General features: G+C 58.0%; 1 protein-coding gene across 1 annotated transcript; it reads left to right on the top strand.

The window, feature by feature from the left end:
- The first annotated feature begins 1096 nt into the window (after nt 1–1096).
- LOC135892881 (sulfotransferase 2B1-like) lies at nt 1097–9828 on the top strand. Its single transcript, XM_065420650.1, has 7 exons — nt 1097–1232; nt 1758–1966; nt 3516–3642; nt 5207–5301; nt 6655–6672; nt 7775–7955; nt 9713–9828. The coding sequence occupies exons 1-7, from the start codon at nt 1097–1099 to the stop codon at nt 9826–9828; spliced, it is 882 nt and encodes a 293-aa protein (XP_065276722.1).
- The last annotated feature ends 438 nt before the right edge of the window (nt 9829–10266 follow it).

The following is a 10266-nucleotide window of genomic DNA, read 5'->3' as shown; positions in this document are numbered from 1 at the left end:
CACAGCCCCTTTATAGGGCCAGCTGTGGCCTGATTGGGCTGGCCACACCTGTGATCAGCTACTCCCTCTGCTGCTTTCACTCCTTTCCCCAGCCACAGCCTTCTCCAGGGCTGCTTTTAACCCCTGCCTACAGGGATGGGGAGCTGCCCCACTACAGGGCTGCATACCAGCGCTGCCCAGGCAGTGAAGGGGGAGAACATAAGAACATAAGAACGGCCATACTGGGGCAGACCAAAGGTCTATCTAGCCCAGTATCATGTCTACCGACAGTGGCCAATGCCAGGTGCCCCAGAGGGAATGAACCTAAAAGGTAATGATGAAGTGATCTCTCTCCTGCCATCCACTCCATCCTCTGACAAACAGAGTCTAGGGACACCATTCCTTACCCATCCTGGCTAATAGCCATTAATGGACTTAACCTCCATGAATGTATCCAGTTCTCTTTTAAACGCTGTTATAGTCCTAGCCTTCACAACATCCTCAGGCAAGGAGTTCCACAGGTTGACTGCGTTGTGTGAAGAAGAACTTCCTTGTATTTGTTTTAAACCTGCTGCCTATTAATTTCATTTGGTGACCCCTAGTTCTTGTATTATGGGAATGGGCCAGGAGGGAGCAATGGGCCTGCAGTTAGGTAGACGCAGGCCCAATGCCCCTTGGCGGGGTGCACAGTGCTGGGTGGGAGGAAGGCGGGAAGTAGATCTGCAGTCAGGTAGATGCAGGCCCAATGCCCCTTGGCAGGGTGCACAGCGCTGGGCAGGAGGAGAGGGGGAGGTAGTTCTGCAGTCAGGTCCTAGATGCAGGGCCAATGCCCCTCGGCAGTGTGCACAGCGCTGTGCGGGAGGTAGAGCTGCAGTCAGGTAGATGCAGGCCCAATGCCCCTTGGTGGGGAGCACAGCGCTGGGTGGGAGGAGGGGGGGAAGTAGTTCTGCAGTTAGGTAGATGCAGGCCCAAAGTCCCTCGGCGGGGTGCACAGCGCTGGGCGGGAGGAGGGCGGGAGGTAGATCTGCAGTCAGGTAGATGCAGGCCCTTGCGCGTGGTGACAGGCTCCTGCATCTCCCTGCAGGGCTGGTCATCTCAGGCACTGTGAGGCCAGGCAATGGCAGTGGAGTACGTCACATACCAGGGCATCAAGTTCCCCCCTGCGTATAACTCTGAGCAGAGCCTGCACTTTGCCCACAAGGAGTTCCAGGTGCAGGACGATGATGTCTTCAACGTCACCTACCCCAAATCAGGTAGGGTGCTGCGGGCATGGACAGGGGATCATCCCGGGTCGGGGTGGTGGGAGAGGGCCTTGGAAAGGAGGGGGGGGCAACTTGTTATCCTGGAACCCCATTATGTGGGGTATGGGGAGGGCTGGGTGTGGCCGGTGGAGCTATCAGGGAGGGGATGGGGAGGGCTGATTGTGTCTATTGGGGGTTGGGGATGGCTGGGGGCACTGAGATGGCTATAGGGGAGGGGTGAAGAGGCTTGGATGGCTATAGGGAGGATGGTGGGGAGGGCTATAGGAGAAGGCTGAAATGGCTCTAGGGAAGGATGGCAGGGAGGGCTGGGATGGCTATAGGAGATGGGATGATGAGGCTTGGATGCCTATAGGGGAGGATGGGTATAGGGGAGGGCTATAGGAGAAGACTGAGATGGCTATAGGGGCGGTGGTGGGGCTCAGCCCTGTGGGCCCCACTGGCCCAGGGAGGCACGCTGTGCCCAGAGACAGCTCCACACCCCGCAAGGCGCCTGTGACAGAGCCCCCTGTCCCCCAGGCACAGTGTGGATGATTGAGATCTTGAGCCTGATTCGCAGTGGCGGGGACCCAGCCTGGAACCGAGCCGTCCTCAACTCCAACCGCGTGCCCTGGTTCACTACCCGTCTGGGGCTGGAGTCTGCACTGAGCTACCCCCGACCCCGCCTGCTGACCTGCCACCTCCCCGTCCAGCTCTTCCCCACATCCTTCTTTGGCTCCAGGGCCAAGGTGGGCCAGGCAGGCTGCACATGGGGGTTACAGTACAGAGCCGGGGGGGGGAAGGGTCAGGTTCTGGTGCAGAGCCGGGGGGGTCAGGGTTATGATACAGAGCCAGGGGGAAGGGGCTAAGATGCAGATCCATAGTGTGAGGGGTCCCCCACAGGGTGCCACCTGGAACTGGAGTACAGCCGAGCCCTCTGTTTTACCAATCTGGGTTCCCTCTCACATGGTGATGTTGTGGCAACATCTGCAAAGCCCTCCAAGCTTGCACTCACAGCAACATCCACAGCCAGTGGCCACACCCAGCTGTGTTCATGAATGCTCTACCAGCCAACAATAGAGAGGCTTCAGCCAAAATATGCCCCAGCCTAGGACCCCGGAGCTGTACCATCCTGCCCTGGTCAAAAACATGAACAGTATATTAGTCTGCCCCCTCCCTCAATGTGGAGAGGAATATGCACAAAGCCGTTGTTAACTGAGCTGAGATTTTTCCCCAAGCACTTCACTTAAACCACACTGTTGTAGGTAAAACATATAAAATCGATTTATTAACCACAGAAAGATAGATTTTAAGTGATTATAAGTGATAGCAAACACATCAAAGATAGTTACCATAAGAAATAAAACAAAAATGCAATCTAAGCCTAATATACTAAATAAGATTTGAATCATGCAGTGTCTCACCCTGTTACATAGTACAAGCAATTTGCTGATGTTTCATACACAGACAGGGCTTTCTTCTTTCCTGCCTGGCACCAGCACTTGCCCCCCAATTCAGTCTTTTCCTCTGGTATTCTCAGGTGTTGTGTTGCAGGGAGAGTGAGGTCCAGTCATGATGTCATTTCCCCCTTTTATATCTTCTTCCAACTTGCTGGAAAGCTCTTTTGCTGTGACCTGGGTCAAACAGTTCCCATTGTGTGGTGCTATCTCTGAGAGGTTTCTATTCTCCCCGGTTCCTGGGGTAATCCTTGTGAGTGTGTGTATTGCCTCAATCGGCCATCAACGTTGTTTGACCTTTTTATTGTTGTACCTCAAAGGCTGCTTGTGGGTATCCCCAACCTCACAACATGTTTCAGAAGCACGTACATAGCCAAACTTCATAACTTCACATACAATCATAGCACATACAATTTAACAGGATAGTAATGTTCAACAGATTAAGGCTTTTAGAATGACACTTCGCAAGGCATGCTTTGTACAAAACCTATCCTAATCCTATCACCATGGTGAATATGGGTGCAGAGTGTCTCTTTGGGGCACAGAGTGTCACACATAGGGAGTAGGTTTGGGGCATGTGCAGCAAAGGACAGCCTTAAGCTTGTGCCTGAATTCCAAGTGCTTTAACCCTGCCCCCGTGGAGCCATGGGTGTTTACCTGGCTCTGGGGCCAATGGCTGGATGCCCGTGGACAGTCAGGCCGGGAGGGTGATGCTGGCAGCTCTGCTCTGCAGAGCGCTTCAGGGGCTCCCTGACCCATAGGAGAGGTAATAGCAGAACAGCATTTCTTGTGCCAGTCCCTGCCTTTCGCCCCCCCCAGCCCACGTCTCGGTCCCCTCCAGGTGGTCTACACACTCCGCAATCCCAAGGACGTCCTGGTCTCCTATTTCTATTTCTCCAAGATGTGCAGCTCATACAAGGACCCTGAGTCCTTCAAGCAGTTCCTGCAGGACTTTCTGAGCGGGGATGGTGAGTGCAGCTTCAGGGCCTGGGACATCTCAGGACATGGGAGGTGCAATACCAGATCCAAGCCTGGTCAGCCCCAGACACAGTCTGCCCTACATTGCTGCCAGGGCAGAGAGCGGATCCCAATGACTCCACAATCCCATCACTCTGCAGCCTTGGGCAGTGGTGTGTGTGTGCTGGGGGTGGGGGTATTCACCAGAGCTCTTCGGTCCCAGCTCCTGCCCCTAGCCATTCCCTGGGGGGGGTCTCTCCTTGTGTCCCAGGGCATGGGGCTCTTTAGTCTCATCCCGTTAGGGTGACATGAGCAGCGAGTCCCTCACCCATGTCAAACTAACTGCACAGCTACATAGTGGGGAATAACTGGCTAGGGGGTGGCACTGCTGCAAAGGGTCTGGGGCTTAGAGTGCCACACGAATTCAATGTGAGTCAGCAATGGGACAGCTGCACAAAAGGCTGCTGTTGTTCTGGGGGATTTTAACAGGAGTGTTGGTCTGCCAGGACATTGTCCCACTCGAGGCACTAGTGAGGCCTCAGCTGGGGGACCGTGACTTCAGGAAAGACGGGGAGAAACTGGGGAGAGGCCAGAGAAGAGCAACAAAACGTCTAAGAGGTTTGGCAACCCCGACCTATGAGATTGGAAGAATAGGGTGTGTTTAGTCCAGAGAGGAGGGAGCCGAGGGGGACCGGAGAACAGTCTGCAAATACGGGAAAGGTTGCTGTAAAGAGGATGGGGATCAATTGTTCTCCGTGTTCACCCAGGGGAGGACAAGAAGGAATCTGCTCAATGTGCAGCAAGGGAGATGTAGGTTAGATAGTAGGACAAACTTTCCAAGGGTGTGGGGAAAGTGAATAAGGAAAAGCTATTTACTTGTTCCCATAATGTAAGAACTAGGGGCCACCAAATGAAATTAATGGGCAGCAGCTTTAAAACAAATAAAAGGAAGTTCTTCTTCATGCAGCTCACAGTCAACCCGTGGAACACCTTGCCTCAGGATGTTGTGAAGGCTAGGACTATAACAGGGTTTAAAAGAGAACTAGATAAATTCATGGAGGTTAAGTCCATTAATGGCTATTAGCCAGGATGGGTAAGGAATGGTGTCCCTAGCCTCTGTTTGTCAGAGGGTGGAGATAGATGGCAGGAGAGAGATCACTTGATTATTACCTGTTAGGTTCATTCCCTCTGGGCCACTGTCAGAAGACATGATACTGGACTGGACGGACCTTTGGTCTGACCCAGTATGGCCGTTCTTATGTTCTTAAGGGTAGCTCAGCTCTGGAACAGGTGACCTAGGGAGGCTGTGGGATCCCATCACTGGAGGTTTCCAAGAATAGGTTGAACAACCCCCTGCCAGGGCTGATCTGAGGTTACTCGGCCCTGCCTTGGCACAGAGGGATGGACATGACGACCTCTTGAGGGCCCTTCCAGCCCAACGTTTCTAGGAATCTCCATCGGGGTGTCCCCTCGCAGCCTGACAGGAGTGTTCCCTGCCCACATGAGAGTCCCCTCTGTGCTGACTCTCTGGCTGACACTCACAGCCCCACCCCGCTCTGCTCTCTGCCCCTGCAGTGCCCCACGGGTCCTGGTTTGATCATGTCAGAGGCTGGATGGAAATGAAGGGCAAAGAGAATTTCTTCTTCATCACTTACGAAGAGCTGCAGCAGGTAAAGTGACCCAGCCACATCCCCCGCCATTGTAGACTGGCCGTAGCTCCACTGGAGTCAATCAGCCAGCTCCCCGGCTGGAGTAAATCTGTAGTAACTGAACTGGAGTCAATGAGGCTGATTCCCCTAATTCATCATGGTGTAAATCAGGAGTCACCCCATTAAGGTCCAGTAGACTGCGCCATGTGAACCAGTGGGAGTGAGGGGGTGAATCGGCTCCATGCCTGTCCCGCTGCCCCATTGACATCCATGTTTCACAGCATTTCAGTGCAGACACAACACAGGGTTTGGAAATTGTCCTCATCCCCCGGCCCTGTCTGCCAGGCCCTGCCCCGGTTACTCTCACCATCCCCTAGGGTTGTCAATCCTCCAGCACTGGCTGGGAGTCTCCCAGTATCAGAATTGGTCTCCCAGTGACTATTGAAAGCAAGCCTGGAGATTTTAATGGGATATTTGGAGAAAATGACATTACGTAATGTTGGGGGGGAAAAATCTCCCGGAATAGCTTCAGTCAGGGGGCCTCTGCTGGGCCAAGCCCTGGTTACTGTAACCATCCTCTCTGCCCAGACAGTGGGGGGGAGGGCTCTGCTGGGCTGGGCCCCAGTTACAGTCACCGTCCCTGTCTGCTAGGGTGGCGGGGGGGGCTCTGCTGGGCCAGTGGCGCTGGAACATTTTTAATAGTAGGGGTGCTGAAAGCCAGCCCCCTTGCCCCTGTACAACCCCCCCCCAGGAGCAAAGACCCAGGCATGCAGCATGGCATACGGGACCCCGGACGCCTGGGACTGGCAGCCGGTACCGCGGGTGTGCGGGGCCGGCAACTGAGACCCCGGCCGCGGGGCGATAGCAGAGCCCTGGGTGTGCAGGGCAGCAGCCGGAGTCCCGGGCACGTGGGGCAAGCAGCCAGGATCCCGGGCACAGGGCCGGCAACCGAGAGCCCAGGCTGCTGCAGCACCCCCCACACCCTTAGTCCCCGCGCCTATGTGTTGGGCCCTGCCTCGTTATGGTCACTGTCTGCCCGGGCAGCGTGAGGGGCTCTTCCCGGCCTTGCCCCAGTTACTGTCACCATCTCTGTCTGCCTGGGCAGTGGGGGGGGGGGGGGGGGGGGGAGAGGCTCTTCTGGGCCCCATCCTGGTAACTGTCACCATCCCTGTCTGTTAGGGTAGTGTGTGGGGGGGGCTCTGCCTGGCCCTGCCTCATTACTGTCACTGTCCATGTCTGCCGGGGGCTGCATGGGGGGCTCTGCCAGGCCCTGTCCTGCTTACTGTCACGGTCTCTGTCTGCCCGGGCAGTGGGGGCGGGGGCTCTGCTGGGCCCTGCCCCAGTTACTATCACTGTCCCCGTCTGCCCGTGAAGTGTGGGGGGCTGTGCCAGGCCCTGCCCCAGTTACTGTCTCTGTCCCCATCTGCTAGGGGCAACGTTCGGGGCTCTGCCAGACTGTGCCATGGTTACTGTCACCGCTAGGGTTGCCAACTGTCTAATCACACAAACCCAAACACCCTTGCCCCTTCCCTTCCCCAAGGCCCCACCCCTGCCCCACCCCTTCTCTGAGGCCCCACCCCGCTCACGCCATCCCCCCTCCCTCCATCGCTTGCTCCCCCCCACCCTCACTCACTTTCACCGGGCTGGGGCAGGGGGTTGGGATGTGGGAGGGGGTGAGGGCTCTGGGCTTGGGCTGAGGGGTTCAGAGTGTGAGAGGGGGCTCCAGGCTGTGCCTGGGGCAGAGTGTTGGGGTGCAGGAGGGGATGCAGGGTGCAAGCTCTGGGAGAGAATTTGGGTGCTGGAGGGGGATCAGGGCTGGGGGAGGGGGTTGGGGTGCAGGCTCTGGGATGGGGCTCTGAGATGGGGCAAGGGATTGGGGTGTGTGGGGGGTGAGGGGTATGGGCTCTGGGAGGGAGTTGGGTGCAGGAGGGGGCTACAGATTGAGGCAGAGGGTTGGGGTGCAGGAGGGGGTGCAGGGTTCGGCCAGGCGGCACTTACCTTGGGTAGCTCCCAGTTGCGGGGCAGTGGGGCAAAGCAGGCTCCCTGCCTGCCCTGGCCTGCGCTGCTCCCAGAAGCAGCCAGCATGTCCCTGTGGCCCCTTGGAGGGGCAGGGGGCTCTGCACTTTGCAGGCACCACCTCCATAGCTCCCATTGGCACAGCTCCCGGCCAATGGGAGCTACGGAGTTGGTGCTCAGGGCACAGGCAGCACGCAAAGACACCCCCCCCCCGGGGGCGCAGGGACATGTCACCACTTCCGGGAGTGGCACGGGGCCAGGGCAGGCAGGGAGACTGCCTTACCCCACTGCGCCGCTGCACTTTTAGTGGCCTAAAATCTTCAGTTTGGCTTTTGTAGCCTCCGGGAGATAGAGCCCGATTCCGGGAGACTCCCGGAAAAATCGGGAGGATTGACAACCCTAGTCACCACCTGCCCAGGGCAGCATGGGGGCTCTGCCAAGCCGTGCCATGGTTAATGAGGCTGTTGTTTTCCCCCAGGACCTGAGGGGCAGCGTGCGGCAACTCTGCCAATTTCTGGAGCAGGAGCTGGATGATGGAGCTATCAACTCGGTGGTGGAGAATGCATCCTTCAGGGCCATGAAAGAGAACAAGATGTGCAACTCGACGCTGCTCCCCAGGGACATTATGGATCAGGAGAAGGGCACGTTCCTGAGGAAGGGTGAGGAGATGAGTGTCCTGGGGCACTGTCCCCCAAGCTGCTGAGTGTGATGAGTCTGGGCCCCCCAGTAGTGACAGTGAGGGGAGCCCAATGAGGTTGACCCCATCTGTGGGAAGCCAGGCTCCGGTAAGCCCACTGCAGCCCTCAAGTGGGATAAGACAGAGAGCAGAGCGAGGAGTGCTTGCTGGGAGCTGGGTGGGCTCAGCCCCTCCTTCTGGGAGCAAGCTCCCCTTGATTAGGGTTACCATATTTCCACAATCAAAAAAGAGGATACTGGGGGGGGGAGCCCCAACCTAGCTCCGCCCCCGCCCCACCCCCATCCACTCCCTCCCTCTTCCCACACCCTGACTGCCCCCTCAGAACCCCCAACCCCCCCCTGCTTCTTGTCCCCTGACTGCCCCCTCCTGAGAACCCCCCACCCTAACTGCCCCCCTAGGATCCTACCTGTCCCCTGACTGCCCCGACCCTTATCCACTCGCATGGATGGCAGGTTTGTAGAAATTTTGGTGGTGCCCAGAACCCGCCCCCCCCACCTGCCTAAGGCTCTGGGAGGGGGGTTGGGTGGGGGGAGGAGGTCTGGGGTACAGGTCCTGGGCTGGGGATTAGGGTGCAGGAGGGGTGCAGGCTCTGGGATAGAGTTTGGGTGCTGGGTGCAGGCTCCGGGCTTGGGCAGGGGGTGGGTGTGCAAGAGGGGGTGAGGGGTGCAGGGTCTGGGATGGAGTTTGGGGGTGGGAGACGGTGCAAAGGGAGGGGGTGCAGGCTTTGGGGGGGAGTTTGAGGGCAGGAGGGTGTGTGTGGGAAGGGGGAGGGGGTTTGGGAGGGAGTTTGGGGATTGGAGGGGATGCAGGGGTGAGGGCTGTGGGTCTGAGGATGAGGGGTTCATGATTCAGGAGGGGGCTCAGGGCTGGGGCAGAGGATTAGGGTGCGGGGGGCTGAGGGTTGGGGCTGAGGATGAGGGGTTCATGATGCAGGAGGGGGCTCAGGGCTGGGGCAGAGGATTAGGGTGCAGGGGGCTGAGGGGTTCATGATGCAGAAGGGGGCTCAGGGCTGGGGCAGAGGATTAGGATGCAGGGGGATGAGGGCTCTGGCTGGGGATGAGGGGTTTGGGGCATTGGAGAGGCTCGGGGCTAGGGTGGAAGGGCAGAATAAGGGCAGCCTGCCTTGCCATTAGTGGTTGGGGGGCACTAGGACCCTGGGGCAGCAGACAGCAGTTGCTGCTGGGACGGGAGAGGCGGGGGAGGACCCGCGGGGGGGGGGGACGCACGGAGGGGGGGCAGGTGTAGGCCGGGGACCCATCCAACCCTCCCCCTGCTCCCTGACTGCCACCCGGGACTCCCTTTACCATGCCCATGCCGGTCAGATGCTGGCTCCACGTGTAGGCAAAACACGCTGCCTGGTGGGGCTGTTTGTGTCGTTACACCAGGCTGCAGGCAGCAGGGGGGGAGCAGGGGAGGGGCTCTGGCTGCTGGAGGCAAATGGGAGCGGCGCAATCGGGCCCAGCTGCCCAATCAGCCGCGCCGCACTCTGCATGGCAGGGAGGGAGGGAGTGGAGGGGGGAAAATCCCGGACCTTTTAACCTTGTTACCAATTCCTCCCGGATGGCTATTTAAAGACGCAAAAGCCGGACATGTCCGGGGAAATACGGACGGATGGTAACCCTACCCTTGATGCACAGGGTGGGGGGAGAGACATGCTGACCCAAACCCCTCAATGGCCACAGTGCAAATCCTGAGTTGACGCCTCTCCCGATTTCACAGGCATTTGTGGGGACTGGAAGAACCATTTCACGGTGGCACAGAGCGAGGCCTTCGACAGGATCTACCAGGACCGGATGGGGGGGCTGACGGAGGCGTTCCCATGGGATTCACACTAGGAATGAACAGCAGGAATAAAGCAGAGCATGGAACCGCAGGGAGCTGGGCTGAGTTAGTAGGGACAACTGTCTGCCGTGGTTCACACAGACCATGGGAGGGCGTGGCTCCAGTCTAGTGGGATGGACCATGCCAGGAGCATTGCCTGGCATGAGTGTCGTCTGCCAGCACTGCCTCCCACACCCCTTCATCCCACTAGGCACCCAAGTCAGCTTGGCCCTAGCCTCCTGGGGCCCATTGCATATCCGAATGCCCCTGTGAACGTGTTCAGCTGTAGCCGCCAGCCACTGCAGCTTGCTCTGTCTGTGTCTTCTGGATTAAAGATCCCTCAGCCCTGTGATATCCCCCTGAACTTTCTCAGCAACCGGTACATGCTCAGTCACGTTCTGGGGGTGAGGGGTTGTGTCACCGCCTGCCCTGTAACTCTGGGTGGCTTAAAT

This window comes from Emys orbicularis, chromosome 21, assembly GCF_028017835.1.
Source record: "Emys orbicularis isolate rEmyOrb1 chromosome 21, rEmyOrb1.hap1, whole genome shotgun sequence".
Lineage (NCBI taxonomy): Eukaryota > Metazoa > Chordata > Testudines > Emydidae > Emys > Emys orbicularis.
Note: the sequence above shows the minus strand (reverse complement) of the source record. Positions and strands in the feature narration are given on the sequence as shown.